Source organism: Zootoca vivipara, chromosome 17 (genome assembly GCF_963506605.1).
Source record: "Zootoca vivipara chromosome 17, rZooViv1.1, whole genome shotgun sequence".
Taxonomy (NCBI): domain Eukaryota; kingdom Metazoa; phylum Chordata; class Lepidosauria; order Squamata; family Lacertidae; genus Zootoca; species Zootoca vivipara.
Genome location: NC_083292.1, coordinates 33,227,623 through 33,246,407, shown reverse-complemented (window position 1 = coordinate 33,246,407; position 18,785 = coordinate 33,227,623). Strand labels below are relative to the sequence as shown.

The 18,785-nt window shown below is 48.0% G+C and overlaps 1 protein-coding gene across 2 annotated transcripts in view; it reads right to left on the bottom strand.

Annotated features, from left to right (window-relative positions):
- Positions 1-237: 237 nt before the first annotated feature.
- Positions 238-18,785, bottom strand: part of THBS3 (thrombospondin 3) — a 36,590-nt gene continuing 18,042 nt past the window's right edge. The window contains exons 11-23 of one of the 2 annotated variants that reach the window (XM_035098544.2): positions 18,354-18,506; positions 16,921-17,031; positions 15,723-15,830; positions 14,318-14,477; positions 13,432-13,550; positions 13,242-13,294; positions 12,323-12,516; positions 11,047-11,225; positions 10,547-10,595; positions 9,882-10,078; positions 6,180-6,352; positions 1,626-1,765; positions 238-644 (exon numbers count right to left, since the gene is read on the bottom strand). In XM_035098544.2, the coding sequence (XP_034954435.1) occupies positions 589-644; positions 1,626-1,765; positions 6,180-6,352; positions 9,882-10,078; positions 10,547-10,595; positions 11,047-11,225; positions 12,323-12,516; positions 13,242-13,294; positions 13,432-13,550; positions 14,318-14,477; positions 15,723-15,830; positions 16,921-17,031; positions 18,354-18,506 (1,692 nt within the window). In that variant the 3' untranslated portion in view covers positions 238-588. Of the gene's footprint in view, positions 1,766-6,179; positions 6,353-9,881; positions 10,079-10,546; positions 10,596-11,046; positions 11,226-12,322; positions 12,517-13,241; positions 13,295-13,431; positions 13,551-14,317; positions 14,478-15,722; positions 15,831-16,920; positions 17,032-18,353; positions 18,507-18,785 lie in introns of both variants that reach the window. The other variant, XM_060269264.1, reaches the window with a different exon arrangement.

Genomic DNA, 18,785 nt, shown 5'->3' with positions numbered 1-18,785 from the left:
TTACCCACTGGCAGATGATTCCTTTGCAACCGCCTTCGCCACCTCTGCAAATTAAGACAGCTCGCTCGGTGAAAACCCAGAACGTTCCAAGGTGTGGCAGGTAATGAAGGGAAAACACTGAGAAAACGAAATCTTCTACTATCTGGGACCCCAACCATTCACCCAACCATTCACACACTCACCCACCCACCCACCCACCCACCTGTGCCCTCAGCAAACAACAACAGGAGCAAGAAGTTAGAAAAACAGCCAGAACTTTTTATGGACAAATCGTTTCCCAAAATGAAGACAGCAAAAGACGGGACATAGGTAACGCCAGTGGGAGTTTGCTCCGTCGCCACCCTCTCTGATTGGCTGGGCCCTTGCTGGCCCAGAATCCTTTGCTGGTCCTTGTGGCCAAGGAATCTTGGGAACCCCCCACAGAAGAGACTGCTGGCTGCAAACTCCTGGGGGTTTCCTGAAGCTGATGGGGTGAGGTCTGCTAGTTTTCCAGTCCATTGTGTGTGTCTGTGTGTGTGTGTTGTGTATAGGGGTCTGAAATGATGCCCACTTCTAGGATGGGCGCTGAGCCCTTTTGATGACCTTACTTCAAGCCCCTTCCAGTAAGATTCGGCGGAATGGCTCAAAGTCCACAGGGATGGTATCTACAGAGAGAGGAGAGAGAGAGAGCATTAGGTAGAGTGGAAACACCATAGTCAAGGTTTTGCACTGGACCTATGGAAAGCAGAAGCCTGGAGAACATCTGTGGCTTTCCAGATGTTGTTGCACTCCAACTCCCATCTGCCTCCAGCCAGCATGACTAATAGTGAGGGCAGATGGGGGTTGGGAGTCCATCTAGAGGGGCACGTGCTCCTCATCCCTGCTTTACACCCCTGTAAATGCACTGGATATGTATGTGATCCCTGGTAGATTGGGACACGGGTCTAGGAAAGGGGTGAACAACTCTGTGGTCCTCCAAATATTCCTGAACTACAACTCCCATCCTAATGCGGCTGATTGGCGTAGGAGTTCATCAACATCTGGAGGGCCCCAATCCCTGATGATGGAAGGATCTGTTGATTCTGTTGCTCGTCATCTTCTCATTCTTAAATTCAGATTTTGTGTGGTGTTTTTTTTTAATCCTCATGAAAGCCTTCTGCATTTTAGTGTGAATTTCTCATGAGGAACACATTTTGATCAATATACACAACCATGCATGCCATTTCTCCTAATACAAACCCCTTTCCTATGTTATTTGGACCAACATATTCATTTTTGGTGTATATCTAACATGCATTTCTTGGTAAGCACCAGTTGGATAACTGCATTGCAAAATTCAGGAAAGCGCAACTTTTCAAGCACGGCTGTGTTCCGATTTGCCTTTAAATGCAATTTCTGCCTTTGTCTCTACCTGCTATATAGAATTTCAACCTCGGTGAGATAAACATGCCCATCCTGTCATTTCCCCCCAAACAGGCTCAACTATTTGGGGAGGGTGGAGGGGATACTACCCCCCCACTCTGATTTGGTGGGAAAGACCTCCATGGAAATCCCATCCCACCCCCCACCCGGGTCTAGGAGAATGAGGCCTAGCTCAGGTGAGCGAAGCCCTGATTTGAACCAGCCCGAATTGGCACACAGCTGACCGTTGCAGCGATACTGCAGGTTGGACCAGATGATGTTCTCCTGGGAGAAGCAAAACACCCCCAAGCGGCCCCCTCGCATCGTCGTGTCGATGATGACGCCCGAGTCGGCCACCAGTTGGGGTCCCTCGTAAAGCAGCACCCTGTGAGGGGGAGATAGGAGGAGGTCAGGTGCGTGGAAAGTCCTGGGTTGGGTGTGTGTGTGTGTGTGTCATGAAGATCAGGAGAAAAAAGAAGGTAGATGAATGACAGCCAGCCTGCAAGGATGGTTTTGAAGCAGGGAAGATCGCGAAGCCCAGGGTCAGCACACACATGATAGTCAGCCCTGTCTTAGACAACCCAGAACCTTCCTCAGCTCTTATCTTGCAACAGCCATTCCTCCCAGCTGCTGAATATTGAGAAAGACAGGATGGAAGGCCCACTCCACCTTTGGGCTCGCTATTGTAAGGACTGGGAAAACCACAGTCCCGGCCTGTTCTGGTCCATGGAGTCACGAAGAGTCGGACACGACTAAATGACTAAACAACAACATTGTAAGGACTGGAACCTGGAGTTTTCCTCTTCCCTCCTCAGCCCTTTCTCCTTTCGTGTCATGCCTTTCACATTGCAAACCTGAGAGTCAGGGAATGCCTTACTTTTATCGATCGCACGCAGGCTGCCCTGGGGCCCTTTCCAAATGGAGAGAGGGGTAAAAACTGCTTATAACAGAAGCAACGTGTCCCATACAGAGAATGGTGAGGCCGTCCACTTCAGGTTATCCCCATTTCAGGGTGACCCGCCCTTCATTCTAAGGTCCCAGGGCGTGTTAAAACACAATATTAAAAACAGTTTAAAACAACTGGCTGTCACAGAAACAAGACGGGTCCCTATTTACCATAGTACAGTGATACCTCGGGTTTTCGAAGCCCTCCGTAGTCGAACGTTTTGGAACTCAAACGCCGAAAACCCGGAAGCAAGCGCCTCGGTTTTCAAACGGACTTCAGAAGTCGAACAGGAACCGTGGCTTCCTTTCTGAGTTTTCCGTTTTGAGGCTTCCGCTTTCGGTTTTTGGTTTTCGAATGTTTCGAAACTCGAACGGACTTCCAGAACGGATTACGTTTGAAAACCGAGGTACCACTGTATATGCATTCTTGTTCCTGGTGGTATATGGCTGGGGAACAGCATTGCAAAATTCAGAGGCGTGTGAATTTCACGGGGTGGCTGGGTTTCGTTTCACACGTCGTTTTAGAAACAGCGACTGAAAGTGGAGGCAGAGCATGGCCATTGAGTTTGAACCCGGAAGCACCCAGATGATCAGCAGCACCCGAGCGCAAGAGCGCCTTCGTCTCCTGTGGGTCCCAACGACCAGCATTCAGAAGCATAAATAAAGGTGGACCCTTTACTCTGAGTAAAGACAATGTTACTCTGAAGTGCCCAGAACGCCCAAAGGTCGTTAGGGGACATGTTCCTTCCAAGCCACCATAACCGTGCAAGCCATCGTAAGGCCTCTTTGCCTCTTGTCAAAAGTTGGCGTGTTTTGAGGGTCTACAGAGATCTAGAGATCTAGTCCGGTTCAAGGTGCAGGTGGCAGAGTTGCAGTGGAGAGATGAGATGTGCCCCCCCCAAACACACTCTTCTCCTGCTCTTTCCGCAAAGGAGGGGGGAGAAAGTTCCCAGGCTTCATTCCTCCTCCTCCCGCTCTGCGCTATTCTCCGCAGGATTGCCCCCTGCCACCTTTCCCCATTGTCCAGACTTCTTTTCTCCTTTTTTTGCATTTTAAAAAGGTCTTCTGAGGGCCAAAAGCATTCCACCCAGGCTTGGGTTGCCATGGTGAAGCAGACAATGGGCCTTGGGGCCCATCCAGTGAATGGTTCTTGGGGGAGGGAGTGGAGGGGGTGGGGGTGAACTCGTTCCCAGTGGAATGAACCACCCCCACCCTTTACACACACACACACACACAAGGGACCGGCCACATTGTTAAACAAGGAACGGCTCAGCCTCTACGCCAGCTGGGAGAGGGGAGGCTGGTGGTGACGGGGAAAGAGAAGTATTCACCCCTCCCCAAAAGCCTTTTTGCTGTGTCCCTCTCACACTCAATCCAACAGACTCATAGTCCCCCTCCCCGCCCTCCACCCTCCAATCTACAAATTATCCTTTGCCACTCTAGAGAGCTCTAGCGAGTGAGCCAAAGCGCACAAGCTCGAGGAAGGCCAATATGTCCTTTTTACATATTAGACAACACTCACAACATATGAATGGATTGCTTATAGATGCAGACTTTGTTTGGACAAATATAATGACGTTTGGAATGAGTTTATGCTGAACATAGTAGGCCAGGCATCCCCAAACTTCGGCCCTCCAGATGTTTTGGACTACAATTCCCATCATCCCTGGTCCTCTTAGCTAGGGATCATGGGAGTTGTAGGCCAAAACATCTGGAGGGCCGCAGTTTGGGGGTGCCTGTAGTAGGCTATTAATAATCATATATGTTTTGGGAAACGATGATTTTATTTATATATCTACCTAACAATTATGGAAGCGTAAGTGATTATATTGACAAGTAGGTAGCCGTGTTGGTCTGAGTCGAAGCAAAATAAAAAAATTCCTTCAGTAGCACCTTAAAGACCAACTAAGTTTATATTTTGGTATGAGCTTTCGTGTGCATGCACACTTCTTCAGATACTTCTTATCTGAAGAAGTGTGCATGCACACGAAAGCTCATACCAAAATATAAACTTAGTTGGTCTTTAAGGTGCTACTGAAGGAATTTTTTTATTTTGATTATATTGAGTGTACTATTTCTTTCTTTCTTTCTGTATTTTTTGTACTTTTTTCTGTCTCTCTTTTTCCTTTCATAGCTTTATTTTCTGTAACTGAAATTCTTTCCATAAAATATTAGTAAAAAACAACAACGTATTAGTCACCCCTGAAAATAGTGTGGGATAGTAAACAGCACATCAGACATGGACTGAGGGGCATCTACAAGTCCCTTGCTCGCTGGGTGGGCTATGCATTGCCAGGTGACCTCCCTCACAGGGTCGTTGTGAGGATAATTTTATCGCAAGGAGAGGCATCCCAGGGTCCCTGGCAGAAGGGCTGGGTTCTACATGAAACATGTGAGTTATTCATTGAATAAATTTAGATGGGCCAGCATTCATTTCAAAACCTCAACTTAAGGAGGTGAGCTTTTGAAGGAAGGGTGCGCTTGGGATGTAATAATGAATCAATAATACCATACTGACCCGAATATAAGCCGCATATTATTATTTTTCCCAAATTCCAACCATGAAAAGTTAAAGTGCGGCTTAAATTCGTGATCTTACAAAAACTGGCTTTTTTACGATATCACTGCTGAAACAGACACACGGTAAAATGGAACAGGTGTGAGTGCCTGTATGATTTTAAGGGAGCAGCTTATATTCAGGTATTGCCTTTTTTCTTTTTCTCCCTGTGAATTTTAAAAGTGTGGCTTATATCTGGGTGCAGCTTATATTTGGGCCAATATGGTACATGAATGACAAACGTTGATCAATCAGCCTAGCCTTGGCTTGAAAACATAAACTTGAGGAGGTCAGTGTGTGATCAGAATTTATTAGCTTGCTAGTAATAAATATTAAAGGTGACTTAATTTAATTAACAGTAATAATGTGTTGACAATGATAAGTCAAGAAGGAATAGTAAATAAATACAGTGGTACCTCAGGTTAAGTACACAATTGGTTCCGGAAGTCTGTACTTAACCTGAAGCATACTTAACCTGAAGCGAACTTTCCCATTGAAAGTAATGGAAAGTGGATTAATCCGTTCCTGACGATGAAAAACACCCCCTAAAACAGCAATTTGACACGAATTTTACTGTCTAATGAGACCATTGATCCATAAAATGAAGGCAATAATCAATGTACAGTGGTACCTCAGGTTAAGTACCCTGTTTCTCCGAAAATAAGCCGTAGCTATAAAATAAGCCGTAGCAGGATTTTTAAGCATTCAAGGAATGTAAGCCATACCCTGAAAATAAGACATAGTGATAGGCGCAGCAGCAATGCCGGCCGCGGTAGGAGGAGGAGGAGGAAAAAAATAAGACATCCCCTGAAAATAAGCCATAGTGTGTGTGTTTTTTGAGGAAAAATAAATATAAGATATAAATATTTATAAATAAATATTTTCGGAGAAACACGGTACTTAATTGGTTCTGGAAGTCTGTACTTAACCTGAAGCGTACTTAACCTGAAGCGAACTTTCCCATTAAAAGTAATGGAAAGTGGATTAATCCGTTCCAGACGGGTCGGCGGAGTACTTAACTTGAAAGTACTCAACCTGAAGTGTACTTAACCCGAGGTACGACTGTAAATAAATAAATGCTTGAGGTTAGGAGGCAACATCCACCTTGACTATTATTATGCCTCCTTAGTTTTCATTATCGCCTAATTACAGTCTATAAGATAATGGCTAAGATGACTTACAATCTCAGAAGGTAGCGTAATGTCAGAAGGGTGCGTGGCTGTTCCTGTCATGAAACTGCCCTCGTCAACCTGCCCCCTCACCATTGAAGTGACCCAACGGCAGCCCCACACCTCACCTGATGTAGCCCACTTGGGGCCGGTGGAGGAGCCGCAAGCGGTACGAGGTCTTGTCCTTCCAGCCCACGTTGCGGGGGTCCTTCCAGAGCAGGCGGACGTGGTCGGGGGTGTGGCCCGTGTGCCACAAGGCGTTCCGCAGGTATTCTCCGGGACCGGTGCGAGACTTCACCGCCTGCCAGCAAGGAGAGGGGTTGTGGGGAGCAGGAGAAACAGCATGCATCATTTCAGCCCTGACTAGGCCTTGCAGAAGCCAAGCTGGTCCTGCTTCAGCAAGACTTGTTCGCACCATACCTTTGAAGCGCTATGATACCACTTTAAACAGCCGTGCCAGGCCTCCCTGCAGAAAATTCTGGTGGCTGTAGTTCGTTAAGGCTGCTGAGAGTGGCTGGGAGACAGAGACCAGAGCAGCGCACGGAAACGCCGTTTACCTTCCCCGCCAGAGGGGTACCTATTTATCTACTTGCACTTTGACGTGCTTTCGAACTGCTAGGTTGGCAGGAGCTGGGACCGAGCAACGGGAGCTCACCCCGTCGCGGGGATTCGAACCACCGACCTTCTGATCGGCAAGCCCTAGGCTCAGTGGTTTAACCCACAGCGCCACCCGCGTCCCATTCCCTGTTGCCCTTCCAAGATACAATTCCCAAGAGCTCCCTGGGAAGAAGGATTGGTTGTTAAACCACTTTGTAGGGGAAATGGAGGTCTTCCAGCAAGTCTCAACACTACAGTCCCCAGATGAAGTTGATGGATTATGCTGAAATGGCTAAAATGACTGGAAAATCAGAAATAAGGAAGACCAAAATTTTAATAAGGAATGGGGGAAATTTATAACTTATCTTAAACAGTTAAAATCGTTAGTAGGGTTGGGATATCACTTGTAGTAAATTTTATACAATTTACAGTAGGTAGTTCTGTCCCTATAATTCCCAAAAGAAAAGCTTCTGGGTGTTTTTTTTTTTAATCAAAGTTATTTTGAACATTCTTTTCAATTCATTACCGGTATATATCATTTCCCAGTAAGCTTTAACCTAACTACAAGACCACCACATACGATAAAAAGAGCTTTATTTATCTTTACATTTCCAGCATTTGTTTAAATTCGATTTATACATTTTTGCCAGTTTACTCGGTGTTCGATACCATCGATATATCATTTGGGACACAGTGGGGAGGTAAAATATTTGGATTTTCGTTAAAAAAAATGCAGGAGGGAATAATTAACAATAGGACCCACAAAGGGAAGGAGGGAAGTCCAGGAGATTCCTTGGACTCTTGTTTTTATGTTGTATGTTGCACATGCGACTGTAAAATTTCAATCTGAAAAACCAAATAAAAGGGATCTTTGTTGGGGGGGGGTGGCGTCTCTCCTAACAAATCTCAGCACCCTTAACAAACAAAATTATATTAAAGTATATTAAACTATTATATTGAAGTGATATACTGCTAAAGACTGTATAACGCAGATGAAGCCTCGCTGAATGCTGGAGGGTGGACGAGGTCATCCATGCGGTCCCCTTCCAGCTCTGCAATTCTATGCGTCCCGCACAGAGTTGATTCCTTGACATCCACCTTTCTTGCTGCCCAGGGCAGCCCTGCCCTCTGCCTGCCCCTCTACAAGTCACTTGCTTGCTGGGTGGGCTATGTATCGCCACGTGACCTCCCTCACAGGGTCGTCGTGAGGATAATTTTATTGCAAGCGGAGGCATACAGGTGAAACTCGAAAAATTAGAATATGAAAAATTAGAATATCGTCGAAAAGTTCATTTATTTCAGTAATTCAACTTAAAAGGTGAAACCAATATAGGAGACACATGACATGCAAAGCGAGATATGTCAAGCCTTTATTTGTTGTAAATGTGATTATTACGGCCGATGATTGAGGCTTTCCCTCCTTATGGAGGGTCTCAATGATGGCTTTCTGCACAACTGTCAAGTCAAGTCAGCAGCCTTTCCCATGATTGTGATTCCTACTGAAGCAGACTGAGAGACCATTTAAAGGCTCAGGAACCCTTTGCAGGTGTTATAGATTGAGTAGCTAAACACTATTCTAATTTTCTGAGATTGTGAATTTGGGGTTTTCTTCAGCTGTACGCCATAATCATCACAATTACAACAGATAAAGGCTTGACATCTCTCGCTTTGCATGTCATGAGTCTATCTCCCATATTGGTTTCACCTTTTGAGTTGAATTACTGAAATAAATGAACTTTTCGATGATATTCTAATTTTTCGAGTTTCACCTGGCAGAAGGGCTGGTCTCTTCATGAAACATGTGAGTTATTCATTGACTAAATTTAGATGGGCCAGCATTCATTCTGAAACCTCAACTTGAGGAGGTGAGCTTTTGAAGGAAGGGTGTGCTTAGGATGTAGCAATGAATAATCAATAATACATTAATAATTTTTGTTTTGAATCTATCAGCCTTCGCTTCAAAACCCAAACTTGAATTTATTAGCTAATAGCAAATATTAAAGGTTACTTAATTTATTGAACAGCAATGTATTGACAATGATAAATCAAGAAGGAATTGGAATAAATAAAAATAAGCTGATGTTATATAAACAAAGAAAGAAAGAAAGAAACAAACGTGTCACAGGGACCGGGTTGACTACTTCAGAGTAACGACGTCTCACAGGTCTGCATTTTATCCTTTTATTGGTGCAATCTATTTACAGTGCTAAAACAGTGCTATATACAGGTTGTCAGTACATGTTCTCAGTTGGGCGCAGAACCTCCGAATGGCGATTCCCGCGTTTTCCTCCAGCAAAGTAATCTGGGAATACTAAATCTCCTCCCCCGGCGCTTTTTACGCAATTCCGGGGTCGCTGGGATCAGTCTCTTTCCCACGGTCTCTTTGCTTCCCCTTTCCGTTCCCAGGCGGTGCCTGGGCTCAGCTACCCTACCTGAGCCCATGCTTCTGCTTCCTGAATCCCCGCTGGAACTATCCCCCTCCCCGCTCCCACTTCCGCTGGGCGAGGAGCTCGTGTTCAAGATGGGAGGGGGCTGTCTGTAGCTCCTGTCCCTCACAAAACGGCTAGCATATAAATAAATGCTTGAGGTTAGTAGGCAACATCCACCTTGATTATTATGATGTCTCCTTAGTTATCATTATTGTATAATTATATAAGGTAATGATTAAGATTTTCCCAGTAGTGATGTATGGAAGTGAGAGCTGGACCATAAAGAAGGCTGATTGCCGAAGAATTGATGCTTTTGAATTATGGTGCTGGAGGAAACTCTTGAGAGTCCCATGGACTGCGAGAAGATCAAACCTCTCCATTCTGAAGGAAATCAGCCCTGAGTGCTCACTGGAAGGACAGATCGTGAAGCTGAGGCTCCAATACTTTGGCCACCTCGTGAGAAGAGAAGACTCCCTGGGAAAGACCCTGATGTTGGGAAAGATTGAGGGCACAAGGAGAAGGGGACGACAGAGGACGAGATGGTTGAACAGTGTTCTCGAAGCTACGAACATGAGTCTGACCAAACTGCGGGAGGCAGTGGAAGACAGGAGTGCCTGGCGTGCTATGATCCATGGGGTCAGGAAGAGCCGGACACAACTAAACGACTAAACAACAACAAATAATCTCAGTAGCTCCGGTAGCATAATCCCAGGCATTCCAGGATCAAATCAGAAGCCGCGGCGGCTTTCATAATTCAGGGACTGTCCCTGGAAAATAGGAAAACTTGGAGGGTATAGCACTCACTTTGAGCTGCAAGCTCGGCTCAGCCGTGGCCCGGAAGGGCGTGGCCTGCCAGTAGGTCTGCTCCGTCTGCTTCCACATGACCACGTAGAAACTGGCGCTGTCCTGGTAGGCAAAGATGAAGCCGGCGTAGTCGTCGTCGGTGACGGTGTTGACGTGGAAGGTGCCTTCAAAGTCCACCCCGTTGAAGGCTGTGTACCCTGCCCCGTGGTTAGAGAAAGGAGGAAAGAGTTAGCAGCCGTCTCGCCAAGATGGAGGGAGGGACTGGTGGGCACAGGTGATGGGAAATATTTTTCTCTGCCTGAAACCATGGAGAACAGCTGCTGGGCCACACTCAGACCATAGGCTTAAAGCGCTATGATATTGCTTTTAAACAGTCATGGCTTCCCCCAAAGGATTCTGGGAACTATTGTTTGTGAAGAGTGCTAAGAACTGTTAGGAGACCCCCCCCATTTCCCTCAAAGAGCTACAATTCCCAGAGTTCTCTGGGAATTGTAGCTCTGCGAGGGGAATAGCGGGGTCTCCTCTCCCTTGGCACCCTTAACAAATCACAGGCCCCAGAATTCCTGGGCAGAAGCCATGGCCGTTTCAAGCAGTTTCGTAGTGCTTTAAATGTATGGTTTGAGCGCAGCAAAGAATCCGAGTGGGTATGTTTATATTCCTCTTACCGACAGCCAAGCCTGGGTCGCTGTTCATCGTCTGTACAATCTCCATGCCCTGGAGGTTGGGAAGAAAAAAGAGAGAAGAAAAGGGGGATGGTGAGACGGTCGAGTATAAGCAAAGGGCAGGGTAGCTGCCCAGACTAACCCCTCGGGTTTCGCATCTAGCACCCAAGCACCGAGAGAAGGGTCATAGCTTTGTAGTAAGAGCCCTTTAAAGACCAGATTCGGTAGAGGGCATCTCCCTATGTCCCTGTGGTGTCTGACCCCCAGGAACCAAAGCAGATAGGCAACATGGCCGCTTGTCCACTCAGCCCCAATGAACCCCAGAGGCCTTTGTAGTTTTTCAGCGGGGGCTTATCCTGCACTGTGCAAAGTCTAAGGTCTTCTCTACCCAGTGGCTCACCAATATGCACCAAGATTTATTGACCCCCCCTTTTGCCCATGGAACCAATCGGGTTCGTTTTGCCTCTGAAGCCCGCGGCATCTTCCCGGCTGCCTTGCCGTACCTGATTGAGAACCACCCAATTGGGATCGATCTGGGCGTCGCCCTCGGGATCCAGGATGACCGTCTGGTACGCGCGAAAGTCGGTCAGTGTCACCTCGGAGCTCTCCGGGCAGACGTCCAGCGGGTCAGCCACCGTGTCGTTGTCAAAGTCCTCCTCGCAAACGTCCCCCACACCATTGCCTGCGCGGAGGGCAAAGGACGGTGAAGGCCCAGCCACTAAAGCATGTTGGATGATGTTCCAACCTATCAGGCGTGGGGCAAGTGTGGGCCTCCAGATGGACTGCATCCCCCATCATCCCTGAACGCTGCTGGCTGGGGCTGATGGAAATTGGAGTCCAGCAACATCTGGAAGGCCAGGGGTTCCCCCATCCCTGCTTTATACCTCTGTAAGCGCGTTGGATATGGGATCCCTGATTGGTTGGGACGTGACTGGTCTAGGACAGGAGTGGGGAGCCTGGAGGGTCCCGGATGTTGCTGGACTACAGTTCCCATTAACCCCCGGTGGCTGAAGGAGCTGGAGATCCGCAACCTCTAGAGAGGGCACTAGGTTCCCTGCCTTGGTTGTGGTGTTCATGATCTGAGTGGGGAAGTAAGCAATTATCTTGGTTCGAGGTAGCGTATAAGGTTTCCCAGGATATCCTCACAACAACTCTGTGAGGTAGGATCTGAGATGGGCAGTGAACCTGTGGCTCTCTAGATGTCACTACAACTCCCGTCACCCCTGACCATTGGCCCTGCTGGCCGGGGCTGATGGGAGCTGGAGTCTAGCAACATCCACAGGTCCATTAAGTCCAATTTCATCTGCAATTCTGTGTGTTCCCTTCAAGGCACTACTCTTCAAGAAGGAAGCAGTCTGGGGATCGTCAGTGTGACCCCCCACTCCCGACACACACTACCTCCTCCTCCTCCTCCTCCTATGGTGCCTCAAAAAGGTCTCAGTAAACATTGTCTCAAAACAAATATTGTCTCCATTCTGCAGAGAGGAGAGGTGCAAAGAGCTTCTTTCTGCGAGCGAAACCAGCAATGGCGGATGTAAGTGCCTTTTCACGCACTGATTGGAGGCAACATCCCCTCATAATTTTGTGGTCCTGTCTCTTTTTCTGCTCTCTGAGGTGCGGCAGCCATTTTGCGCTACGCCACATAGCAGCCATTTTGTGTCATGCCATACCTCCCCCACCCACCCACCCACCCACGCCGCAGCAGCAGCCATTTTGTGGCTGGTGCCATTGACGCAAAGAATTCTGGACGGATTCCACTTTAAATGATCTCGCGCTCACCATCAGAATCCTTCTGGTTGGGATTAGGGACGAGACGGCAGTTGTCAGGGCCCGGGGGCACGTAATCGGGGATGCCGTCGTTGTCATCGTCATTGTCACACTCGTCTCCCAAGCCGTCGTTGTCTGAATCAAGTTGGGAGCTGTTGGGGATCTCGGCACAGTTGTCTTTCGTGTCCTGGTGACCGTCGCCATCGCTGAACAACAACAACAACAACAATTTTATTATTTGTACCCTGCCCATCTGACTGGGTTGCGCCAGCCACTCTGAGTGGCCTTCTAGTATATAGAGAAACACGATAAACCATGGTACATTAAAAACTTTGGGGTTGCCTTCAGTTGTACAGTTATTTATTTCCTTGACACCTGAGGGCAGATGCCACTACCAAGAAGGCCCTGTGCCTAGTTCCCTGTAACCTCACTTCTCGCAGGGAGGGAACTGCCAGAAGGCCCTCGGAGATGGACCTCAGTGTCTGGGTTGAACGACAGGGTGGAGATGCTCCTTCAGGTATACTGGGCCGAGGCATCTCTTTTTCTAGAAAAATAGCACTGGGAAAATAACATGGAATTCAAAATACCAAGTTGATTCAAAATGGGGTCCAAACATAGACCCAAACCTGCTCCTTGATATCAGGGGCCATCATGGCAAAATTGGTAATGATACCTTAACAGGTATCTGAATACATAGAACAGGCACCGCCAAACTCGGCCCTCCAGATATTTTGGGACTACAACTCCCATCATCCCTAGCTAACAGGCCCAGTGGTCAGGGGTGATGGGAGTTGTAGTCCCAAAACATCTGGAGGGCCGAGCTTGGGGGGTGCCTGGCATAGAAGGACAAGCAGACAATACCCCTATAGATTCTGAGAGAATACATTTTCGCGGGTTTTAGGTTTGGGTTTTCGTTTCGCTTTTTCCTCACCTGTCCACGTTAGTGTCGCAGACGTCACCCACCAGGTCGCTGTCCGCATCTGTCTGAAAGAGAGCATGGCCTCAGGTGAGCAAGCAAACGAGCATCCCTGGAGTCGCACGCCGTGATGGCGTCGCTTTAAGCGCCGCCATGGCTTCCCCTAAAGAATCCCGGGGACTGTAGGACGTTACAACGCTCATACCTGAGTAGGGTTGCTGATCTCGGGGCAACTGTCACAGGCATCTCCCACACCGTCTTCGTCACGATCCGTCTGCAGCGGGTTGGGCACTTTGGGGCAATTGTCAAGCCCGTTGGGGATTCCTAGGGAGGGGCGGGGAGGAAAGGGGCTGCTTCAGCCCTGGGTCAAAATGCCCAGCCGGATTCAGCACCCTGTGCCTTTTCTGAAGCAGCCCTGTTTAACTTCCTCACTTCTGCTGTTTCGTTGAGGCACAGGAAAGTGCCTTAGACTTACGGAGCCATTGTTAAAATCGTGTTTATGGAAGGCAATCTTACTCGGCTACGAGTGATCGCCAAAGAAGAAAAAGAAGCTTAGTATTGTCTACACTGACAGGCAGCAGCTCTCCACGGTATAATTAATTAAGCTGAATTAGCTTCATAAAATTTTTTTGTTAAAAAAAATCCTTAGAGTATGTTTCGTCACGCTTCTGTACCAGTTTTCTCAGATCTGCATTATAAGAACTATAACCTTAAAAACCTGTGCCTGGGCTTCGCTTTTCCTCTTCCCTCCCATTCCCTTTTCCTCACGTGCTGTGCGTTGTCTTAGATTGTAATCTTAATATTGATTTTGGAAACCATTCTAGGAGATCCTTTTTTTTTTGGCTAAAGGGTGGTGTACAAAGACCTGAAGGAAATAAATAAATGTTATTTCCCCTTTTGGGGAGGGCTTCCATGTTTCTTAAACCTCAGAAAACAGGACAGGACAGAACTATGACTGCGTGCATGCAAAAATGGGCATGGGATGGAAAGAAGACCCAGCCGCCTGTCCTTACCTTTGCTGGGTGCCCGCTCAACCTGTTATGACAAAGCCAGCCGTACGAACTCTACCACGATTTTGCCCTTCCACTCACCGTCGCCGTCGATGTCATTGTCGCAAGCGTCCCCCTCCCCGTTGCCATCTGTGTCCTTCTGGTCGTTGTTGGGTACGTTGGGACAATTATCACAAGCATCCCCAAAGGAATCCGTGTCTGAATTCTGCTGGTCTTTATTGGGGAAGAGACGGCAGTTGTCCTATGACCAGTGCACGAGAGAGAGAAAGGTGCATTCAGACATGGGGAATATCGCCTTAGCTTTCCTGATTGCAATTGCTGGTTCTTCTGCCCCGTCTCCTAATGTTCCTTTTGTGGGAGGTTGCTGTCAAACATAACTATGTGCAGCTGTTATGTGCATGAAGGGGTAAACAACCACGGAGTTGCATTGCTAGATAGACTCAGCTAGGTCACGCCCCCTCTCCTCTGGAGACGGAGACTTTCTACCTCCTCTCTCTCTCTCTCTCTCTCTCTCTCTCTCTCTCTCTCTCTCTCTCTCTCTCTCTCTCTCTCTCTCATCGTGCAATCCAACGAGACAGACATGTGTGAGCTCGCTCCCGAGTCTGCAGCATGTGTTTGGAACTTTATTCTACATTTTCTACCCAAGAGCATTTTGCCTGCGTTATCCTTGCTGCTGCATGGAACAAAGCACGACCGAGACCTTGAATCTGTAAGTAAAGTGTTTTAAACGTAGTTTGCAGTGTGTGGTCTGTTCCTTGCAAAAGGGCTGGAAATAGGGGGGGGGCGTTGTATATGGGGTAAGAAGGTCTAAGAGCCTATATTCTTAATGCTTCTAGGGATGGGACGCCTCAGGCCCAGGGCCCAAATGCTCTCTCTATCTGACCCATGGTCCTCTGACCCAGCCACACCCCCTTTACCCAGGCCACACCCTTCACCTCGCTGCGAGAAGCCAAGTTACAGGGAACCAGGCAGAGGGCCTTCTCGGTAGTGGCACCCACCCTGTGGAACGCCCTCCCACCAGATTTCAAAGAGAAAAACATCTGCCAGACTTTTAGAAGACATCTGAAGGCAGCCCTGTTTAGGGAATCTTTTAATGTTTAACAGACCATTATATTTTAATATTTTGTTGGAAGCTGCCCAGAGTGGCTGGGGAAACCCAGCCAGATGGGCGGGGTATAAATAATAAATTGTTGTTGTTGTTGTTGTTGTTGTTGTTGATGTTGTTATTCACCAGCCTCTCTCTGCACTGCCCATCCCCTGTGGTTCTACCTAGTTGGAACAAGTACTTCGACTGGGATAATACCTCGTGCTTGCCTAGATGGGAGGATGGAGAGTGGGGTGTGTCTCTGGCTGCACCCAGCTTGGTAAGCGGCCCCTGGGAGGTTGCCCACGAGTGTAATGTGGCCCTTGGCCTAAAAAAGTACATCCCCCCGCTCGCTCTTGTCTGATACATCCAGCCTGAATGGGAAGTTGCGCTTGGGGCTACCTCCACGTTCTTGATCCCATCGCCGTCCGCGTCGTCGTCACACTGGTCCCCGATGCCATCGTTGTCAGCATCTTCTTGTCCCGAGTTCGGCGTAAGCCGGCAGTTGTCCTGCGTGAAACAGGGCAAGGTGGAGAGTGGGACAAGTCAGAAGAAATCCCTAACCAGCTGCGACTGTTCAGGGTTTCCGGCATACGTTTCTATTGGAGATTCATTCCCCGTGTACCAGTCATGGGTTTGTTGTCTATCACATGACGGTATGTGCTTTGTTTGTTTGTCTTACTGTGTTCTGTGAAGTGGGACCATTGTCCTTTGTTCTTTCTCTTTGCTGTCTGATGCTAGAGAGAGAGGGAGTCATGTTACAGTGCTCTGAGTGTATTATATGTAAATAAAGTAGATTAGCCAAAATGCTGAGTTGCTGAGGTCTGTTACAGAACTCCGCAAACCTCTGCGGATCCCGAAGTGTGCTGATGTCTTCTGGCATCAGTCGCTGTGATGTTCAGGCTAAGGAATGGGAATGCTATTGAAGCTCCCGAACGATCGCCCAGGAGGGAGGGAACATGCCAGTCGGGCATGTGTCTCTGCCAAAGTTCTACTCGTGTGTAGGACATCCTGGCAGTTTCCCCCAGTCCTTGGTGGAGATGGCGGGGATCAAACCTGCCACGTCCTGCACACACAGAGCACAAACTCTTCGAGGCAGTGTGGTGTAGTGGTTAAGAGCAGTAGACTCGTAATCTGGGGAACTGGTTTCGCATCTCCGCTCCTCCACATGCAGCTGCTGGGTGACCTTGGGCTAGTCACACTTCTCTGAAGTCTCTCAGCCTCACTCACTTCACAGAGTGTTTGTTGTGGGGGAGGAAGGGAAAGGAGAATGTTAGCTGCTTTGAGACTCCTTCAGGTAGTGATAAAGCGGGATATCAAATCCAAACTCTTCTTAAAATATAATTCTATTATTTCAGTCCTTGCGTTTCTGAACAAAGGGATGGTTTAAATAGGGTTTTAATTCTCCAACAGCAGCTGCATGACGACAGGCTTACATTTTTATGTATATAGGAAGATATGCAGCACTTGCCCCCCTCCTGTGGTCTCCAAGAACTGGTATTCGGAAGCATTACTGTCTCCGACTGTGGAGGCAGAGGATAGCCAATGTGGCTAGTAGCCATCACTAGCCCCTTTTGTTCTTCCTGCCGCCACATCTTACCTTGGAGCAGTGCTTGTTGTTATCGATGCAGGGCAAAGGCTCGTCTGGGTAGCCATCGATGTCTGTGTCACGTCCACACACATTGCCGTTCCCGGCCCAACCCACGCTGCACTGGGAAGGCAAAGAGGAAACAATATTTTTGCAACAACTGGTACTACAGGTATCAGTTCTCATGTCCCCAACTGTATGCAAGTCGGGGGCATGCCCCCCCCTCCATATGAATAATAATCTGTCGATTTCAACCTTCATTAAAAAGAAGAGCTAGCTTCTAGCAATCGTAGAACCCGAGGAACAAGGCAGAAAGGCAGTGTGGTGCAGTGGTTAGAGTGCAGGACTGGGACTTGGGAGACCAAGCTTCAAACCCCCACCAGGCCATGAAGCTCATTGGGTGACCTCAGGCCAGTCACTCCAATTTTCCAACACCTTTATTGGCATATATATATATAGCAATATATAGCAATAAAATCATATAAAGCCAGTCACTCACTCCTAAGCCTAACCTACCTCACAGGGTTGTCGTGAAGATAAATAGGGGGAGCAGAAGTATACCTGCCCCCTTGAACCCTTTGGAGAAAAGGTGGGATATAACTGCAGTAAATAAGTATTAGAAGTATGTGTGGATTCTTCTAATTTGGAGGTGGGTTAGAAATAATTAGCCTGCTCCCCCTTTTCTGTTTTTTACTTTGCCACACACCCCGTCCCCCGTCCCCCCCCGGGGGAAAACCCTGCAGGTGCCCATGACTGCAAGGTGTAGAAGGAAATTTGTACGAACGCAGGATCAGTTCCGACTACCCCAACTCAAAAAAAGACACTGCAGAGCTGGGGGAAAGGAGGCAGATTGATTTGTGTTGTGCTAGAGAAGTCTCTCGGCCCCTTTGCAATGGTGGCAAGATGGAAGGCCAACAGTAGGTGGCGCCAGAGCCAATGGAAAGCGGAGCCAACCTGCAAGTCCCCACCATACATTTGAAGCACGACTAGGATGACCCTTCGAACTGTCATGGCTTCCCGCACAGAATTCTGGGAGGTGCAGTTTGTTAAGGTTGCTGAGAGTTGTAGGGAGACCCCTATTCCCTTCACTGAGCTACAATTCCCAGAGTTTTTTTAACACACAATCCCTAATTTCAGGGAATGCTGGTATTTGTAGTTCTGTGAGGGGGATAGGGGCCTCCTAACAACTCCCAGCGCCCGTAACAAACTACATTTCCCAGAATTCTTTGGGGGAAGCCATGCCTGTTTAAACTGGCATCACAGTATGTAGAGTTGCCATACACCCGGAATACATACTGCATTAGGAAGCAGTGTCCAGGGGAAATTGCAAGAAATGTGTTTTTGGAGATAGCTCAAAAAACATCCTTTTCAAATTTGGCAAAAAGAGCTCAACAATATGGCAACCCTAAATGCATTCGCCCCAATTTTGCTTCGAAAGGACTCACCGCGCAGGAAACGTCTCCGTTGCGTTCGAAGAGGCAGTATCCGTTGATGTCGCAGGGGTTGTGGCTGGGGCTCTGGCAGGTCTTCTGCGGGGTGCAGCTGCCGTTCTGGTTCCCCACAAAACCTGACTTGCAAGGCCCACATTTGTAGGATCCCTACCAAGGGAAACAAAACGAAAAGGAATTTTGATTTCTTTATTTTTTTTTGCAGAAACGTGGAACACCGTTGGTCCATCTAACTCAGTAGTGTCAACACTGACTGGCAGCAGCTGTCCAGGATTCCAAGCAAGTGGGGGCGGATATCCCTAGCCCTACCTGGATATGTTGGGGATTGAACCTGGGACCTTTTCTGCATGCAAGGAGGGTGCTCTACCACTGAGCCACAGTCCTGCACCCCAAAAAGAAACCAAGATTCCAGTCCTCATGGCTTTAAAG